The sequence below is a fragment of the Nomascus leucogenys genome, chromosome 22a (genome assembly GCF_006542625.1).
Source record: "Nomascus leucogenys isolate Asia chromosome 22a, Asia_NLE_v1, whole genome shotgun sequence".
NCBI classification, from domain to species: Eukaryota; Metazoa; Chordata; class Mammalia; order Primates; family Hylobatidae; genus Nomascus; species Nomascus leucogenys.
This window is the reverse complement of record NC_044402.1, coordinates 17219964-17240632: the sequence shown is the minus strand read 5'-3', so window position 1 is coordinate 17240632 and position 20669 is coordinate 17219964. Positions and strand designations below refer to the sequence as shown.

Here is a 20669-nt window from a genome sequence, read left to right as displayed (position 1 = left end):
CCCGGCCGCCGGGGAGGGGGCGCGCCGCTGCTTTTTTTAATCGTATGATCACTTATTTTAAGAGTTTCCAAATAAAGCAAGGCTTTTAATAAAATGAGAGGAGGGAGTATTATTTAGGTTCCAGATGAAGGGTTTTATTCTTGTGTTATTAGGTAGGCTGTAAAATGCTGTTATTGATGGTTATTCGTTTACTCTGGTATATTTCTGAACACTAGTGGAATACATTTCTTCTTTTCCTGCTTGCTCCTAAGGTTATGCCCCATGTAACTAGACACTTACAGTACTGGGTGGGAAAGCCCCCCCACACACCAAAAATGGTTCATATGCCTCAAATAACCCGTCAGTCCCCAAAAGGGAGCCGTCTGCGTATGCAATGCAGAGCAGAACTGTTAAGGATGGAGACTTGATAAAGTTGTCTGGGTTCAAATCCCAGCTCCAACATTTACTAGCTGGATGACCTTGTGCAAATTTCTTAACTTCTCTTTACCTGTTTCCTCTCCTATAAAACAGGGATATTGCCGGGCGCGGTGGCTCACGCCTGTAATCCCAGCACTTTGGGAGGCCGAGGCGGGCGGATCACGAGGTTAGGAGATCGAGACCAACCTGGCTAACACGGTGAAACCCCGTCTCTACTAAAAATACAAAAAATTAGCCAGGCGAGGTGGCGGGCGCCTGTAGTCCCAGCTACGCGGGAGGCTGAGGCAGGAGAATGGCGTGAACCCCGGGGGGCGGAGCCTGCAGTGAGCCGAGATTGCGCCACTGCACTCCAGCCTGGGTGAAAGAGCGAGACTCCGTCTCAAAAAAATAAAAAAAAATAAAACAGGGATATTAATATCTTTGCACCGCAGGGGTGGGGGAAATAAATACTAAGCAATATCCAATAACTTGTGCAAAGTATATATGAAGTGTTTCGTTTAACGTTTATTACACAGTATTCTTGTAATGCATTATTACTGTATTGCAGCACTTAAGCTGAGGAGTAAAACTGTGTGACCCTACCACTATTACAATAGTGTAAGATCTTCTCTTGGCATGTGGAACACAGACCCTTTTAATTTATGTAAATTTTAATTTCAATGATTTTGTTTTAATGCTGTTGTTTCTGGAAAGCTTTTTAAAGTATTGTTTCATGTAAATCTCATTTTCTTAAACAATTAAAAAGTTTTGAATACTTAACTATGCATGAGATGTGGTCCCTGCACAACACGGACTTTTGGTTTAGTGGGTGATAAACGCACCTGCACACCACACAGGCAGTACAAGGCCAAAGCGGGGAGCATTGTCATAGAGGTATGAGTGCTAATCCAAGAGCAAAGCCCAGCAAGGTGCATCTTGGGTCATTTAGCTAAAGACAAATAAGATTACCTGTGTTTCTAAGGGAAAAAAATAGATCAATTCTGTTTGTAATTGATATTTCAACTGAACTCTATGAGGGGGTCAATTTGTGTGTGAGGAAAGAAAAGAGATCTAAAAAGAAGTCACTTTGCTGGCTTCCTAAGGTAGAAAAATTGGAATCATGTGTGACTTCTCCCATTCTCATCTCCAGCCTGTCGTCAAGACCTGGTATTTCCTCCTTTGAAATGTTTCATGAATTCTTTGTTTCCTTTCTGTTCCCCCTAGAACATTCTAAATCCAAACCCTCATCATTTTACATCCGGATTATTGCAACAAGGGTGGTCTCCTGGCATCTGGTTTCTCAGTTCTCTCTTATTTGCTTGCTAATACCAGGCTTCCTTCTCTTATCACTGCTAATGGACTCCCAAGGTTAAGTTCTTCTGCCTGACCTATAGGGACTTTCCAAACGGGCCTCTCTGACCACCCGTATCGCTTTCTGCCCCTGTCAAGCTTTGCCCCTGGCCAGCAGCCCCTCCTGCCCTCCTTCCATTTGTCTAAGCCTTCTGCTTCTCTGCAAGTAAGACTCTGCTTCCAGGATGACTTTCTAGCCACACCATTCCACAGTGATCTCCACACTTGGCAAGAACTGTAAAAGTTGTTTCATGACGGCTTCTTTTATATCTCCTAGGATTCCTAGGACAGTACTGGGCAAAGAGTAGGCACTAAATAAAAACTTGTTAATTGAATCAGGAAGAAAATAAAAGAATTTTAAAAATAGAAAATGACCGTAAAACCCAAGAGATGTTAGACAACTGAGCTGAACTTCCTCCCTCACAGTCCACAGATGTCATTTACTGACCAAGTACCTAAGCCCTATTTTCCCTCAGCTATGTTAATTTGGCAGTAACATTCATGGGAAGGCACTTGAATAACGCCTTCAAAATATTAGACATAAATTATTAGCTTGTGTTTCATATCTAAGGAAGTGAGATAATTTATATGGTGCCACCCCCAAAGATACAAAAGGGTGTAAGTAAAAAGTCCCCTTCTCACCCTGCCTGCTAGACACCCAGCTCTTCTCCTGGGGGGTAACCAGTGTTCCCTCATTCCTCTGTATCCTTACAGAGATGTTCTGCAGAGTTACAAGCAACTACATATAAGTATCTTTACCCCCTCTTGTTATCCAGAAGGTGGTATACTTATACATACTTTTACACTGGAAGTTATTTCTTACTAAAATAAATAAATTGAAATGTAAAAAGAAAGCCCAGCACATAAAATGATGAAAGACAAAAAGATGAAAGGAGGCCGGGCGCGGTAGCTTACGCCTGTAATTCCAGCACTTTGGGAAGCCTAGGAGGGCAGATCACCTGAGGTCAGGATTTCGAGATCAGCCTAGCCAACATGAAGAAAACCCGTCTCTACTAAAAATACAAAAATTAGCTGGGAGTGGTAGAGCATGCCTGTAGTCCCAGCTACTGAGGAGGTTGAGGCATGAGAATCGCTTGAGCCTGGGAGGCACAGGTTGTGGCAAGCCAAGATCATGCCACTGCACTCCAGCCTGGGTGACAGAGCAAGACTCTGTCTCAAAAAAAAAAAAAAAGGAAAGGAAACTGTGGTTTGGTGGGTGCGCTGACTAGTGTTTTCTTAGAAGTTCAAAAGTTAATCTGTTCTGATAGTATGGTGAATACCCACTGTATAAATTATCATCATCTGCAAAAATCCAAATTGAATGAATGCCCTGCCACACAAAGATAATGATTCCTGGCTGGGCACGGTGGCTCACGCCTGTAATCCCAGCACTTTGGGAGGCCAAGGCAGGTGGATCACGAGGTCAGGAGTTCAGGACCAGCCTGGCCAATATGGTGAAACCCCACCTCTACTAAAAAAAATACAAAAATTATGCCCGGCGCGGTGGCTCATGCCTGCAATCCCAGCACTTTGGGAGGCCGAGGCGGGTGGATCACGAGGTCAGGAGTTCGGGACCAGCCTGGCCAATATGATGAAACCCCATCTCTACTAAAAAAATACAAAAATTACGCCCGGCACGGTGACTCACGCCTGTAATTCCAGCACTTTGAGAGGCCCAGGTGGGCGGATCACGAGGTCAGGAGATTGAGACCATGCTGGCTAACACAGTGAAACCCCATCTCTACTAAAAATATAAAAAATTAGCCAGGCATGGTGGTGGGCGCCTGTAGTCCCAGCTTCTTGGGAGGCTGAGGCAAGAGAATGGCGTGAACCTGGGAGGCGGAGCTTGCAATGAGCTAAGATCGCACCACTGCACTCCAGCCTGGGCGACAGAGCGAGACTCCATCTCAAAAAAAAAAAAAAAAATTAGCTGGGCAGGTGGCACATGCCTGTAGTCCCAGCTACTCAGGAGGCTGAGGCAGGAGAATCGCTTGAACCCAGGAGGCAGAGGTTGCAGTGAGCCGAGATCGCACCACTACACTCCAGCCTGGGCGATAGAGTGAGACTCTGTCTCAAAAAAAAAAAAAAAAAAAAAAAAGATAATGATCCCTGAGGAAGGGGACAGTGAGGGCTAGAACTAGAAATGTGTGGCTGGGCACGGTGGCTCATGCCTGTAATCCCAGAACTTTGGGAGGCCGAGGCGGGCGGATCACGAGGTCAGCAGTTCGAGACCAGCCTGGCCAACATGATGAAACCCTGTCTCTACTAAAAATAAAAAAATTAGCCAGACATGGTGGAGGGCGCCTGTAGTCCCAGCTACTTGGGAGGCTGAGTCAGGAGAATCACTTGAACCCGGGAGGTGGAGGTTGCAGTGAGCTGAGATCGCACCATTGCACTCCAGCCTAGGGGACACGCGCCAGACTCCATCTCAAAAAAAAAAAAAATAGAAATGTGAAGTCTTTGGTCTCTGAATCTGCACCTTAAGTTCTGCCTACCACACTCAATACTGTGTCACATGCAACACCTTTTCAGTTGCAAACGAGCAATCATTTTATGGATAGATTCCCCTGGGCATCAGAGAAATTATTATCTTGGCAGTGTGTTTGTTGAAATGGAGAAGCATGTCTGCCTCAGTAGCAAGTGACTGCTGTGACTGTAATTCCCAACACTTAGGGCCTTTGATCCAAGTGTGTCTATGCCATGTGATAATCACTATTGGAAAACGCTTGTCCATTCAGCCCACATATATTTAGAAGCCAGGTGCTGCAAGGAGAAAGGTAAATAGATGCATACCCCTGTCCTCAAAGACTCACCATGTGAACAAAAGGTGAATATGTAATTGTAGTAGGTGAGGAAATTTATACATGGTTATACTTTATAGTCTGAATGGACTGGTGATGTCTGGTTAATCACTGTGATCAGCTTCTGCTTGAGTCTGGAAGGACAAAAAAAGGTTGACTGAGTACTCAAAGAAAAGCAAAGCTTTGGGCCGGGTACGGTGGCTCACACCCAGCACTTTGGGAGGTCGAGGCAGGCGGATCATGAGGTCAAGAGAGCGAGACCATCCTGGCCAACATGGTGAAACCCTGTCTCTACTAAAAATACAAAAATTAGCTGGGCGTGGTGGCACACGCCTGTAGTCCCAGCTACTCGGGAGGCTGAGGCAGGAGAATCCTTTGAAACCAGGAGGTGGAGGTTGCAGTGAGCTGAGATCATGTCACTGCACTCCAGCCTGGCGACAGAGTGAGACTCCATCTCAAAAAAAAAAAAGAAAAAAAAAAAAGAAAAGATTTTCAAGCAGAACACCCCCACCCCCACCCCACCTTCCCCCACCCCCTAGTGCTTCTACATACTCACACACATGCGCACACGTGCAAAGGATGTGCAACATCCAGCTGAAATACAACCTGAGAAGAGATTGCAGACGTGGTTGGGGGGCAATGTTAGAAGACTCATGGCGACATGGAGATGGGGTTGGTACTCAGCCCTTCTGACTTCAAAGCCAATGCTCTTTTCAGTCATCTATTCTTTTTGGAAGACAGCCCAGAGCCCTCTTAGCTGGCACTTTGGGTTTGTTGAAATCTGGTCTTCACACTATCCCCTAGAGGAAAACATGTCGTTTCCCCTGAATCAGAGAACATTTACAAGCTGGGGAAAAAAAAAAAAAAAAAAAAACAAACAAAAAAAACTGTCCAGTTTAGTCTTTTTCAAGCCCAGCACGCCTACTCCCTCTAATGGCTTCTCTTAGGGCATTGTCATGAACATCTTCTTCGAGATGTGATGTAGTTTGTGAAGCTGCAGTTTACAGGGAAGTGCCTGGAACTGCACTGGAACACCAAATGAACCATTGGTTTAGTGGGTTTGCCCCTCCTGTGATCTAGACATTGTAACATCTTAGATCTAAAGGTGGGAGGTCTCAAGCAGCCTTTCAGTCTCTTTTCCATAGTTGTCCTAAAAGTTAGCTCATTGTCCTAAAAGTTAACACTTTCTTGAATATAGTTTAATAAGTTTCCCTACTCTGAATGTTTTAATGAAAACATTAGTTTTTATTAAATGTTATTTTCAATATTATGTAAATATTGACTGAGAATTGGGTACCCAGTAATGGTAAAACATGTTTTTGTTCTTAGTTCTGAAATGGTTGGTAAAGGAATAAAAGTAATTCATCTGTCTTTTGGATTGTGACTGTCATGAAAGCAGGGAGTTGGTCTTGCTCCTCTTTTCTCTCTGGCTCATAGCACTGTATCCCAGTGTAGGTACTTAATTCTTAATCAGCAAGCATAGTACTGCTATAAGCCAGGCACAGTTCAATATGCTTCACAAATATTAACTTATTTCATCCTTATAGTAACTCTTTGCAGGTGAAATTAGTATCATACCTATATCACAGATAAGGAAACTGAGGCACAGAGATGAGAAGCAATTTGCCAAAGGTCTCAGAGGGAGTGGCAGAACCAGGATTCAGACCCAGACGGTCTGGCTGCAGTGCCCTTGTTCTGTGTCATTCTGCTCTGCTGCCTGTCATCAATGTTGAATGAGTGTATGATCACTGGATTTATCCTTGAGGAATGCTTTTGTAAATTAGGTCTTTAATTTCTTTTACCCTATAAATATTTAATGAGTGCTTACTATGTGTCCAGCATTCTGAAAGGTTGGAGAAATACAAAGCTCTACAGAGAGTTTATAATTTTGTTAGGGAAGACACACACACACACACGAAATAACATTGCTCAGAATATATTATACTAATAGCTTCCATATAGATGCCATAGGAATTCACAAGAAAGGATTATATGAGATTATTAAAGGACCATATGACAGACCCTAGGTAGCCCCACAGCTCCTGCTCCTGCTGTCCCCACAACCCACTCCTGACCCCTAGTGTGGATTGCTTAGGTAATAAACGTGGCAAAAATAAGGTTTGGCAGATGTAATTGAGGTCGTGAATCAGCTGATTTTGGGGTCAGGTCCTGGGTGGGCCTAACTTAATTAAATGAAAGCCCTTGGCTGGTCTCAAACTTCTGGCCTCAAGTGATCCTCCCACCTCTACTTCACTAAGTTGAAATTATAGGCATGAGCCACTGTGCCTGGCCTTTATTGGCTTAAGTTAACAGACATGTTAGTGAACCCTTTGGCAAAGAACTGTGGGCAGCCTCTAGGACTTGAGGGTGGCTTCCATATGATAGCCAGAAAAAAATCTGGGTCTTTACTCATAAAGCCACAAGGAAATGAATTTTTTTTTTTTTTTTTTGAGACAGGGTCTCACTCTGTCATAAAGGCTGCAGTATACTGGCATGATTTTGGCTCACTGCAACCTCTGCCTCCCAGGCTCAAGCAATCCTCCTCTCTCAGCTTCCCAACTAGCTAAGACTAGAAGTCCATGCCACCACACCCAGCTAATTTTTTGTACTTTTGAAGAGACATGTTTTTGCCATGTTGCCCAGGCTGGTCATGAACTCCTGGTCTCAAGTGATCCGCCAGCCTCAGCCTCCCAAACTGCTGGGATTACAAGCATGAGCCACCGTACTCAGCCGGAAATGAATTCTTGCTAACAACCTGAATGAGCCTGAACATAGATTCTTCCTCAGTCAAGCCTCCAGATGAGAATACAGGCTGCCTGACACCTCGATTGTAGCCTGAGACCCTGAGCAGAGGACCCAGTGAGGTTGACCCACAGAAACCATGAGATGATAAACGTTTGTGTTTTAAGCTGCTAAATTTGTGGTCATCTGTTATGCAGCAATGGATAACAGAGGTCACTCTCAGGAATTAGTGGATATGAGGGAGAAAGGAGACCTCTCTGTGCCTCCTTTGTTTCCCAGGTTTTGTGATCAAGGACAGGTAGAATTCAGCTATTGATACAAATTGGGGAATCAAGAGTAGTAACCTATTGAGTGGAGGAAGGGGAGATGAAGGCGACTTCTAAGTGCTGAATTGGGAGAAAATAAGAGTAGGCACTTAGAATTTGGGAGTGGAGTTTGTGTGAGAATTCAAGGCTGATGGAAAATTCGGTCATTATCAGCACAGAGTTCACAAGACCTCAGAACAAAAGTGTTGTCCCACGGAGGGTGTTCAGAGAAGCAGGAGGATGGGATTCCTCTCGGGGAGAGGCCACGGGTGGGCCTGGAAGAAGGAAGGCAGAACCAAACCCAGGAGGGCCAGGGTAGTGCAGAGTCAAAGACTTGACGGATTGGCTCTGTTGCTCTGAATAGTCCATTTTCCCTTCAAGGGTAATTGCAGTGCAACCTCTAAGGGGCAGACTCCATTTTACAGGTAAGAAAAGTTGAAATACCTGGACCGATACCATACTGACAGTAAGTGAGGGCTGGATTTGAACTCGCGTCTCATATCACAGCCCAAGATCTTTCTGCTACACATTTAATTCATTCTTACCATCCAAGAGAGAATAAAATGAATAAGCGGAGGGCCAGCAGAGAGACTAACGAAAGGTCCCCGAGGTGCCCAGGAGACGGAGCGGCAAGGCCACCCACACGCGCACGCCGCCGCCTTCCTTGCCTGAGCACAGGTTTCGCGGGTACAAGGCGTGCGCAAGCGCGGACACGGGCGCATGCGCGCTCACTCCGGCGCGCAGCGCCGGCGGGGGCGGGGATACGCCGTGTGCGCCGCCGGGGGCGGAACGGAGGAGTAGGCGGTGGTGGCCTGGCTGCGGGGTAGGAGTCCGCGGCAGACTCCGGGTAAGCCAAGCGCCGCGCAGTGCTGAGTTCCCGCACGCCGCAGAGCCATGGAGATCGGCACCGAGATCAGCCGCAAGATCCGGGTGAGGCCTGTGCCGGGCGGGGGTAGGAAGCCAGGTCTCGGCGAGCGGCCGGTTGTCAGGAGTAACGGGGACCGTGGGCCCGGATGGACGCCGCGGCCTGGCCTCCGCTGCACGCTCCTGGAGGGCTGCGGCTCCTCGTCCAGGCCGCCTCGGGCCTGGGGACATTTGCGGCCTCTGAGCGGGGCTGCGGCTGAAGTAGCCGCCGGGAAATGCAAGTACAGGCGCAGGCCTGGCTGGAGCAACCTCCCGCAGCGCGCCGCTTTCGATCCGCTGCGGGAGGTGGGCGCCGCGGGGCCGGAGCTGGAGTGGGGTGCGGGGTGGGGGGCGGTGCAGGCGAGGCTCCTCCCCGCCCCCGCCCGGGGGATCCGGAGGTGCGCGCACCAGCAAAGTGGCCTCAGCCGCTGTAGAGTCCGGTCTTGTTTTCCTAGAGCCGCCTTTCTCACATGCACGTTTGCTCTTTTTCTCTCAGAGTGCCATTAAGGGGAAATTACAAGAATTAGGAGCTTATGTTGGTAAGTGTTTTTTTGGTTGTTAGTCTCACAGAATTTAGAGTTTGCAGCTAATTGAATTTTAGTGAATGCATATTTCTCACCGTACTTTGGACATTGGGAGAGACTCCCTTCTACCTTCTTCAAATCTTACACTCCCTGGTTACTTCTTTATCATCTTTTTGCAACCTTGTTTTTTTTCTCCTAAACCTCCTTCTGTTACGGTGTTTTGAAATTTAGTTTCCTCCGTTAAGGCTCTGTCACGTTTTACATAATGTTTGACCGAATTTTATTTTATGTTTTTCCTATTCTCTCTCTCTCTCTCTCATTTTAAATTCTAGGGACGGGTCTCGCTACGTTGCCCAGGCTGGTCTTAACTCCTGGGCTCAAGCAATTATCTGACCTTAGCCTCCCTAGGTGCTGGGAGTGCGGGGATTACTGGTGTGAGCCACCATGCCTGTTTAAAGTTTCCTATTCTTGTTACTTTCCTCTTAACATTTATTTTTAGAAATCTGATTTTGGATATGAATGTTTGATGCTTTCTGGCATTTGCTTCTGTAATGGTTCAGTGAGTTTTATTTTCCGATCTCTTTATGTTTTCCCTATTTCTGAAACAGTAAGGCTTTTTCCTTTATTCTTTTATAATTTGAGTGTTTACTCTGGGTCAGGTACTGTGCTTAACTGTTGCATATGCATTAACTCAGGATAATCCCTACGAGAACCCTGGAAGGTAAGTGGCAGTATCTTTGACTGTGTAAACAAGGAAACAGGCTTTGCCTACTTGAGCAAGGTTTTATGGTTTGCCCCCAAAGCTGGTGCCTCCTATAAAAATAATAGCTACCACTTATGACAGTGGTTCTCAAAGTGTGGGAGACTCCAAGGGTCTCTGAAGTCAAAACTGTTTTCATATTAATACTAAGATGGTATTTGCTGTTTTTCACTGTGGTGGTGTTTGGATTGTGTAAAACTAATGGTTGATAAAACTTGTCAGCATAGTAACACCATAATGAAATCACATTCAAATCACTCCCCCCTTGTAGTTGTTTTTTTTTTTTAAGCCAATTGCACTTAAAATGTCATTGATGAAGATCTGAAGTCCAGGGTTTACAAAATATTTTTAATCTTCTAAGTATTCAGTGTGAGGAAATAGAAATGCTCATAAAACATTTTTATTGTATACTGAAATATGGTTGTTTTGAGGAAAATCATTTGAGTTGAGAACTAAGCTAGCCACCTCTTTCAGGGAACATCATTTTTAACTTCAAAGTACTGACAAACTGGTTACATACACTAGGATATTTGGCAGATATTTACTTGAAAGTGAACAAAGAAAAGAATCCATAGTCTTTGTTGCCAATCACATGTGAGCTTTCAAATGAAAATTAGAATTTTGGAAAATCTGAGCCTGCCTCCATGAATTTCACAGCTTCCCAGTACTTAAAAAAATTCTGATTAAATATATGGTGATTTAAAAAAAATTTATTATTATTATTTTTTTTTTTTGAGATGGAATTTCACTCTTTGCCCAGGCTGGAGTGCAGTGGCATGATCTTGGCTCACTGCAACCTCTGCCTCCCGGATTCAAGCGATTCTTTTGCCTCAGCCTGCCGAGTATCTGGGATTACAGGCATCCGCCAACTACACGCAGCTAATTTTTTGTATTTTTAGTAGACACAGGATTTCACCATGTTGGCCAGACTTGTCTCGAACTCCTGACCTTGTGATTCGCCCGCCTCAGCCTCCCAAAGTGCTGAGATTACAGGTGTGAGCCACCGCACCCAGCCAACTCAATGGTGATATTAAAAAATAATTATTTTATATTGCATAATGAAATATATCAACGTGTCAGTGGTTTTTGTAGCTAAGTGAACCAAGCTTTTCTAAATAACCAATGCATAATATTACAAAATTATGCATGGATTAAAGATTTATTTAAACTGTGGGGTGGGTCAGTGGATTTCTGTACAACAGTTCAAAAAGGTCATTGACGTATTTGACATTCCACATGGCTTTAACATTTAATAAGCTACCACTTGTTTAGTTTTGGTGTAGTGTCACGGAAGAATATCCACCTTATCTGAAAAGACTATCAGAATACTCCTTTTTCTACTGCATATCTGTGAGACCAGATTTTTTCATATTCTTCGGTCATAAGCACATAGAACAAGATATATAAAAATATGAAACAAGGCCAGTCTTTGCAGTAAATTTTTTTTTTCTTTTTTTTGAGATGGGGTCTCACTCTGTGGTTCAGGCTGGAGTGCAGTGGTGCAATCTTGGCTCACTGCAACCTCCGCCTTCCAGGTTCAAGCAATTCTCCTGCCTCAGCTTCCCGAGTAGCTGGGATTACAGGCACCTGCCACCACCCCTGGCTAATTTTTGTGATTTTAGTGGAGACGGTGTTTCACCATGTTGGCCAGGCTGATCGCGAACTCCTGACCTCAGGTGATCCACCTGTCTCGGCCTCCAAGAGTGCTGGGATTACAGGCGTGAGCCACTGTGCCTTGCCTAAATTTTTTTTTGGAAAACTTAATAAAAATAATATTACTTGTGTTAATATAATTGAGTTTGTGATTAACATGTGATGGATGTATTTTTTAATGAATTAATAAATACTTTTTAGTTAAAAATGATCAGTTCTAATTTTGAACACAGTAAATGATAGAACCTGCATAAACCACAGAAGGGTCCCAAGACCAGTTTGAGAATTGATAATTTATGGAGTACTTACCACCATTTGCTGGGCACTTTCATAAACGATTTGTTGTCAGGATTGTTGGAAGACTAACAGATGAGAGAATTGAGGCTCAAAGAAAATGAAGCTGAACCAAGATTTATTTATTCTTTTATTCTCTCAACACTTGAACTGCATTTTTTATATTTTTCTTTGAAACAAAAAAAGTACTTCTGAAATGAAACTTTTTGCCTGCATAGAAATATTACAAGTGTTTAAGGTATTAAAGAAATTTGTCACAGCACGGTGGTTCACGCCTGTAATCCCAGCACTTTGGGAGGCCAAGGTGGGTGGATCATTTGAGGTCAGGAGTTCGAGACCAGCCTAGTCAACATGTTGAAACCTGGTGTCTACTAAAAATACAAACATTAGCTGGGTGTGGTGGCAGGCGCCTGTAATCCCAGCTACTCCGGAGGCTGAGGCAGGAGAAACGCTTGAACCCAGGAAGCAGAGGTTGCAGTGAGCTGAGATTGTGCAACTACACTCCAGCCTGGGAGACAGAGCGAGACTCTGTCGCAAAAGAAAAAAAAAAAAACTCGAATGGAGTTTTGGGGATCAGAGATTAGAGTTCCTGATAACAGCTTTTGCTTCCTTCTCTTCTTACTGAGGTTTTTGTTTTTTTGTTTTTTTAAATTCTAGACCTTACTCTCATAATCACTGTAGGATTACCACTGTGAGGGTGTTTTTTGGCTTCTTTTATTTATTTTATTTTATTTTATTTATTTATTTATTTATTTATTTATTTATTTATTTATTTATTTTTTTGAGACAGAGTCTTGCTCTGTTGCCCAGGCTGGAGTTCAGTGGCAGGATCTCAGCGCACTGCAGGCTCCGCCTCCTGGGTTCACGCCATTCTCCTGCCTCGGCCTCCCGAGTAGCTGAGACTATAGGCGCTCACCACCACATCTCGCTAATTTTTTGTATTTTTAGTAGAGACGGGGTTTCACCGTGTTAGCCAGGATGGTCTCGATCTCCTGACCTTGTGATCTGCCCGCCTTGACCTCCCAAAGTGCTGGGATTTCAGACATAAACCACCGTGCCCTGCCTTTTTTTTTTTGTCCTAGACCTCACCCTTATAATCATTGTAGGATTACCACTGTGAGGGTAAAACAGTGCATTGAGTTGACATTATTTGATATTAAAATTGAGTTTTTTAAATGATGTGGAGCTTTTGGGTCTGTTCGTTTATTTGATGTTGCTACAAGTTTGTTACTGTGAGTAATTGAAACCTGCCTTTAGCAAGAGTAAAGATGTTCACTTGAGAAATGAGTGTTATTTTGAAACATTGCAAATTAAAACTAAACAAAACTCAATTCTTTTTCTTGGGGAATGTTCATATATTTCCCATAAGCTTCTTTGAAATTAATAAGCATTATTAAAAAGATTCAAGAAAGTGAATGCATGCTCAAGTTTGACCCTATAATTCAGAATGTTTAGTTTTGTAAGTATCAATTATTCTTAATTCCCATTCTTCTAGTAATTGAAATACCTGTGGAATGAAGAGAAAAAAATTAAAGCTAAGCCATGTTGTCCAATATAATTCCACTAGAGCTCTGAGACTCTAAAGCTTAGAGCTACATCTATGTTTTCAAGCACATCAACTTTAAGAAGAAAGTTTTGAGGAAACAAAGTTTTGATATACCTTTCCTTTTAAATAGATGAAGAACTTCCTGATTACATTATGGTGATGGTGGCCAACAAGAAAAGTCAGGACCAAATGACAGAGGATCTGTCCCTGTTTCTAGGGAACAACACAATTCGATTCACCGTATGGTATGTTTCTGAATTTTTGTGCCTCAGACCAAAGTTTGGCACAAGCCTGAGTTGATATTCTGTCCAAAGAGAGGTTCTTGACACTTGAGTTAGGTTTACTTTGGAGAGGCAGTTTGTGAGTGATGAGAGCACAGCCTCTGTATTAGTCCGTTTTCACAGTGCTATGAAGAAATACCCGAGACTGGGTAATTTCTAAAAGAAACAGGTTTAATTGACTCAGAGTTCTACATGGCTGGGGAGGCCCCAGGAAACTTACAATCATGGTGGAAGGGGAAGCAAGCACCTTCTTCACAAGTCAACAGGAAAGAGAAGAGTGAAGGAGGAACTTCCAGAGACTATAAAATCATAAGATCTTGTGAGAACTCACTGTCTCTTGAGAACTCGGGAACTCACTGTCTCTTGAGAACTCACTATCATGAGAACATCGTGGGGGAAACCACCCCCATGATCCAGTCACTTCCCTCCCTTGACAGGTGGGGATTACAATTCAATATAAGATTTCAGTGGGGACACAGAGCCAAACCTTATCAGCCTCTGAAGCCAGACAGCCAAAGTTGAATCTTGGCCCTGTGTCTTGCCTTGGTTTCTCTAGCTATAAAATGGGAATAGTATAGTCACTTGTTTTATAAAATTATTGTTGAGGATCAAATGGGCTAATATGTGTAAAGTACTTACAGGTGTCTCTATCTTTTCTCTAAGGAATTCTTAGTATATGTCGGCTATACTTATTATGTTTCTTTTGTAAACTTCTATATCTTTTTTTTTTGAGACAGGGTCTTGCTCTGTCACCCGGGCTGGAGCACAGTGGTACAATCATGGCTCCCTGCAGCCTCGATCTCCTGGTTTCAAGTGATCATCCCATTGCAGTCCCCTCCGTCCTGCACTCCCATGCCTGGCTAATTTTTAAATTTTTTGTTCAGACAGGGTCTTAGTATGTTGCCCTGGATGGTCTTCCCTCCTGGGCTCAGGCAGTCCTCCCGCCTTGGCCTTCAGAAGTCTTGGGGTTATAGGTATGAGCCACTGTACCTGGCCAGCTTCTGTATCTTAATAGTTCCTTTACCCCCACCAAAACCAGTTACAGATGTTTGTTTGAACTGGGTTGGCTTCTTATATTGCCTTTTACAATGAGTTACCTTTTATAGGGCAAGGTTTTCTGTTTCTCACTTTTTAAGCTTTTTATTAAACTCACACCTTCATTTTGAGTAATAATTATAGTGTAATGTTACAGCATATTTTGAGATTATTTATAAGTTTTTTTAAGTTTGGAATTTTAAAATAGGCAACTTTGCTTTTATACATAAATTACTGTTATATGCCTTTAGTTGAGAATACTGACTAGAAGAGTAAGATTCAACTTAAGATGCTAGGTCCTGGCCGGGCATGGTGGCTCAAGCCTGTAATCCCAGCACTTTGGGAGGCCGAGGTGGGCAGATCACGAGGCCAGGAGATCGAGACCATCCTGGCTAACATGGTGAAACCCCGTCTCTACTAAAAATACAAAAAATTAGCCAGGTGAGATGGCGGGCACCTGTAGTCCCAGCTACGCGGGAGGCTGAGGCAGGAGAATGGCGTGAACCCCGGGGGGCGGAGCCTGCAGTGAGCAGAGATCGCGCCACTGCACCCCAGCCTGGGTGAAAGAGCGAGACTCCGTCTCAAAAAAAAAAAGATGCTAGGTCCTGGTACCAGGTTTGAGGTAGAGTGAGGATGAGGGCTGGAGGATAATGATGTAGCTGAGAATAGGCAGAAGAAATACTTTATTAGGCCCCTCAGACAAGGAACTACCAGTTACCATGAAAGGTGATGATGTAGCAGAAGTTAAGTGAGCAAGTGGCCTGCCGAATTTGAATGGCAAGAGGAGGTACTAAGTGGGGAGATGAGCCTGGTTAAGTTCTTGCCTTTATACCAAAGGTCGTCTTCAAGGTGTTTTTGCCCAAGTAGGCAACTGTATGCTTATCAACCTTCTTGAAATTCTGCACAGAATTCTCTGGGTTTATACATTGCACAAATTTGAAGAACATTGTATAGTGGTCATCAGTTGTTATGATACACACACTGCTGCCTCACTGTGGGTGACCCAACCCATTTGTTACTATTTGTCCCCAGAGGTTATTCCCTCCCAGCCGCCTGCAAAAAAAGATTGTGGGTCTTTTGACTGGGGAAATTACCATTATTGTGAGTACTATTTTTTTTTTCTAAAGTGACCGAGTAGATCCTTTTCTCCGATAACTTGATGGAATACTTATACAGATTTTTAAAACAGACTACCACATGAATTTAAAACCAAATTAATTCAACATTCTCATCTGGCCATAAATTGAGTTCTTTAACATGTAGTGATGCAAAGGGTGATGTCCCCATTTTGACACTTTACTTTCTTAAGTTAGTGTTCATTAACACCATCCCCAAACAGACTATTATGATTATTTGGAGCCTTGAAGTAATTGTGTCCGTGGGGACAGTAGCATGTGACTAGGGTTCTCACTGAAACATGAGATTTCTGGCATTTTTTGGGAGGTACTGGGAAGGGATGTAAGGCAAATTACCTCATTTATAACTACCAAAACAGGTTATGTTACAAGCAAGATTACAGCCTTACAGCATCAGTTTTGAAAGTAATAGAGTGAAATTATATAGCATAGTTTGAGATTATAACTTTCTTTAACCTCTCAGAATTAAGTTGTCCAAGACACCATCTAATTTAAGCAGTTAATATAAGCTGCTTAAATGGTTGTAATAATAAGCAATATTACATGTTTATACTTGTTTTACTGTAAGCTACAGTAGATCTTTAGTACTTAGAAAACAGCGTGACATATTTTGTAGACTAAGATTTGTCAGATGATATTCTTTCCCATATTTTTGCAGAGGCTAGATGTTGAAAACAGTGAAGAAAAAAATACAATTTTTTATTGACTTCTGTAGGATTTATACAAAGCCTTTTTTAAAAAATGTGAAATTTGAAAGTTAATACCATTAATTCACTAAATACAGCTTATCAGTATTTATCTCAGCTAGGTGTGGTGGCTCATGCCTGTAATCTCAGCACTTTGGGAGGCTGAGGCAGGTGGTTCTCTCAAGTCCAGGACTTCAAGACCAGCCTGGACAACACAGTGAAACCCCGTCTCTATTTAAAAATAATAAAAATATAAAAAAATAAAAAAAACATCTCTGAATATAATGTCATAAATTTAGAGTGACAGTTGAATTGAAATCTTTATTAACGGAAGCTTTATTTTTGTTTTTGGTTTTTTTCCTCAGGCTTCATGGTGTATTAGATAAACTTCGCTCTGTTACAACTGGTAAGATTCATAACATTTTTTTTTTTTTTAATTTCTGCTTGCTATGGCATATGATTTGTTTCTTTCTAAAGTCATAGTGCTTTGGGAAAAACCCATCACTTTCAAAACAGTGGTTCATTTGAACTTTTTTAGAAAGCACATATTTTTATGAACTTAAGAGCGGCAAATTTAACATAATTCAAAGATAATTTAAGTGTGGGAGAGGGAGCAGTGCACTTTATCCGAAGGAAATAATTACATATGTGTGCAAAGATTTAGCCTTAAGGATATTTTGGTATTTTATAATTGAAAACAGTTTAAAAGTTCAGTAATAATAAGTGAAATTGTTGTATTACCATGTGTGGAATAATATTCAACTATTAAAAATAATGTTGTGGAAGAATAACATGAGAATATACACACATAAGATACATGTTTTAAAAAATATGTATATGTGCTCTTCCCCTGAAAAATCACCTTTGAGATAATTGGTGATTTTTATTTACATTTTTAAAATTTTCTACAATAAACATGTTGCTTTTGAATTGGTGACGAGGAAGGAAAAGACTTAAAGTAATAAAAATAGATGGCCGGGCATTGTGGCTCACGCCTGTAATCCCAGCATTTTGGGAGGCCAGCGTGGGCGGATTATGGGCTCAGGAGATGGAGATCATCCTGGCCGACCAACATGGTGAAACTCCATCTCTACTAAAAATACAAGAATTAGCCAGGCATCGTGGCACGTGCCTGTAATCCCAGCTACTTAGGGAGGCCGAGGCAGGAGAATCGCCTGAACCAGGGATTTGGAGGTTGCAGGGAGCTGAGAACGTGCCACTGCCCTCCAGCCTGGCGACAGAGTGAGACTACATCTCAAAAATAAGTAAATAAAAATAAAAAATAAAAATAGATTAAAAGGACTGTATTTTTCTTTTCAGAACCCTCTAGTCTGAAGTCTTCTGATACCAACATCTTTGATAGTAACGTGCCTTCAAACAAGAGCAATTTCAGTCGGGGAGATGAGAGGAGGCATGAAGCTGCAGTGCCACCGCTTGCCATTCCTAGCACGAGACCTGAAAAAAGAGATTCCAGAGTTTCTACAAGTTCGCAGGAGTCAAAAACCACAAATGTCAGGTAAGAGTTTGGCGTAGACCTGCTGTGGGCAGATGGCTCTGTGTATGTGACATTTATATTAGTTTTTATATCTTTCAGTTTGCTGTTCTCAGCAATTTTTAGAAACAGTGAAGTGATCATGAGTAGCTTTTTGAATAAAATAATGGATAAGATCTAAGTATGATTATCTTTTATCACAAATTTAGTAAATCAAAGTTTAAAGAAAGTGCAATTTCAAAGTAGTTTTGAATGGAATACGTAAAGGGAATATCCTCAGTTTTTCCATGGAAATTTTTCAAGTAGGCCGGGTGCAGTGGCTCACGCCTGTAATCCCAGCACTTTGGGAGGCCGAGGCGGGCGGATCACAAGGTCAGGAGATCGAGACCATCCTGGCTAACACGGTGAAACCCCGTCTCTACTAAAAATACAAAAAATTAGCCGGGCGAGGTGGTAGGCGCCTGTAGTCCCAGCTACGCGGGAGGCTGAGGCAGGAGAATGGCGTGAACCCTGGGGGGCGGAGCCTGCAGTGAGCCGAGATTGCTCCACTGCACTCCAGCCTGGGTGAAAGAGCGAGACTCCGTCTCAAAAAAAAAAAAAAAAAAAGAAATTTTTGAAGTAAACATTCTTTAAAGATTTGGAGATAATTGCCCTAATTTGGCTATAATACATTTTGTTGTTCTTTTAAATAGACAGACTTATGATGATGGAGCTGCAACCCGACTAATGTCAACAGTGAAACCTTTGAGGGAGCCAGCACCCTCTGAAGATGTGATTGATATTAAGCCAGAACCAGATGATCTCATTGACGAAGACCTCAACTTTGTGCAGGAGAATCCCTTATCTCAGAAAAAACCTACAGTGACACTTACATATGGTTCTTCTCGCCCTTCTATTGAAATTTATCGACCACCTGCAAGTAGAAATGCAGATAGTGGTGTTCATTTAAACAGGTTGCAATTTCAACAGCAGCAAAATAGTATTCATGCTGCCAAGGAGCTTGATATGCAGAGTAGTTGGGTATATGAAACAGGACGTTTGTGTGAACCAGAGGTGCTTAACAGCTTAGAAGAAACGTATAGTCCGTTCTTTAGAAACAACTCGGAGAAAATGAGTATGGAGGTTTGTATGTACTTTTAAATTCTGGCTTATTAGGCTAAAAATCAGCAGTTCTTGATACTAAATAATATATGAAGTAACTAAACACATATTCCAAGGCTGGGCGCGGTGGCTCATGCCTGTAATCCCAGCATTCTGGGAGGCCAAGGCAGGCGGATCACTTGAGGTCAGGAGTTTGAGACCAGCCTGGCGAACATGGTGAAACCCCGTCTCTACTAAAAATACAGAAAATTAGCCGGGCGTGGTAGCAGGCGCCTGTAGTCCCAGCTACTCGGGATGCTGAGGGAGGAGAATGGCGTGAACCCGGGAGGCGGAGCTTGCAGTGAGCCAAGATCGTGCCACTGCACTCCAGCCTGGGCGACAGAGCGAGACTCCATCTCAACCAAAAAGTACCAAACACAAAAAAACCAAAAGAACATATTCCAAGTTTATTTTATTTTATTTTACTTTTTGAGAAGGAGTTTTGCTCTTGTTGCCCAGGCTGGAGTGTGATGGCGCGATCTCAGCTCACTGCAACCTCCGCCTCCCGGGCTCAAGCGATTCTCCTGCCTCAGCCTCCCGATTAGCTGGGATTACCTGCCACCATGCCTGGCTAATTTTTTGTATTTTTAGTAGAGATGGGGTTTCACCATGTTGGCCAGGCTGGTCTTGAAATCCTGACCTTGTGGTCCATCTGCCTTGATCTCAGCTCACTGCAACCTCTGCTTCCCAGGTTCAAGTGATTCTCCTGATTCAGCCTCCTGAATAGCTGGGATTACAGGTGTGCACTAGCACGACCAGCTAATTTTTGTATTTTTAATAGAGATGGTGTTTCACCATGTTGGACCAGGCTGGTCTCAAACTCCTGATCTCAGGTGATCTGCCCTCCTCGGCCTCCCAAAATGTTGGGATTACAGGTGTGAGCCACGGCGCCCGGCCCCAAGTTTATTTTTAAATTGTTTTATCTGTTGTTTCTCATGATATACCAGATTTTCCTCTCCATGGCTTGCTCCTAGAGTTCTTTTATGTCACATCTGTATACATTTTTGGGATTTCCAGCATTTGAGATATTACTCTTAAATTAATTTGGGGGGTTTCAGTCAATTTTAGATTGTTCATGGTAATTGCTAGTGAGCAACCAATTAACTCTGTTTTATTAGTTTCCTCAATAACACTGTATGCAGCTGTTGATAAAATAAATGTAAAGTTCTAATTTTTGTTTTAGCAAAGGTTGACTGTTAGGGATAATATTTATATTTATAGTATTTATTTATTTATTTATTTATTTTGATATGGTGTCTGTCGCCCAGGCTGGAGTGCAGTGTCATGATCTTGGCTCACTGCATCCTCCACCTCCCGAGTTCAAGTGATTCTTCTGCCTCAGCCTCCCGAGTAGCTGGGACTACAGGCACATGCCGCCACGCTCCGCTAATTTTTGTATTTTTTTTTTTTTTTTTTTTTTTTTTTTTTTTTTTGAGACGGAGTCTCGCTCTGTCGCCCAGGCTGGAGTGCAGTGGCGCAATCTCGGCTCACTGCAAGCTTCGCCTCCCGGGTTCACGCCATTCTCCTGCCTCAGCCTCTCCAAGTAGCTGGGACTACAGGCGCCCGCCACCACGCCCAGCTAATTTTTTTTGTATTTTTAGTAGAGACAGGGTTTCACCATGGTC

General features: G+C 43.0%; 1 protein-coding gene across 17 annotated transcripts in view; it reads left to right on the top strand.

The window, feature by feature from the left end:
* The first annotated feature begins 8263 nt into the window (after positions 1-8263).
* Positions 8264-20669, top strand: part of ZC3H14 (zinc finger CCCH-type containing 14) — a 51330-nt gene continuing 38924 nt past the window's right edge. For 12 of the 17 annotated variants that reach the window (XM_030803925.1, XM_030803932.1, XM_030803924.1 and 9 more), the window contains exons 1-6: positions 8264-8524; positions 8994-9036; positions 13405-13519; positions 16778-16818; positions 17733-17928; positions 18597-19026. In XM_030803925.1, coding sequence (XP_030659785.1) covers positions 8489-8524; positions 8994-9036; positions 13405-13519; positions 16778-16818; positions 17733-17928; positions 18597-19026 — 861 coding nt within the window. In that variant the 5' untranslated portion in view covers positions 8264-8488. Of the gene's footprint in view, positions 8525-8547; positions 8804-8993; positions 9037-13404; positions 13520-16777; positions 16819-17732; positions 17929-18596; positions 19027-20669 lie in introns of those variants that run through there. The other 5 variants (XM_030803934.1, XM_030803927.1, XM_030803926.1 and 2 more) reach the window with 5 other exon arrangements.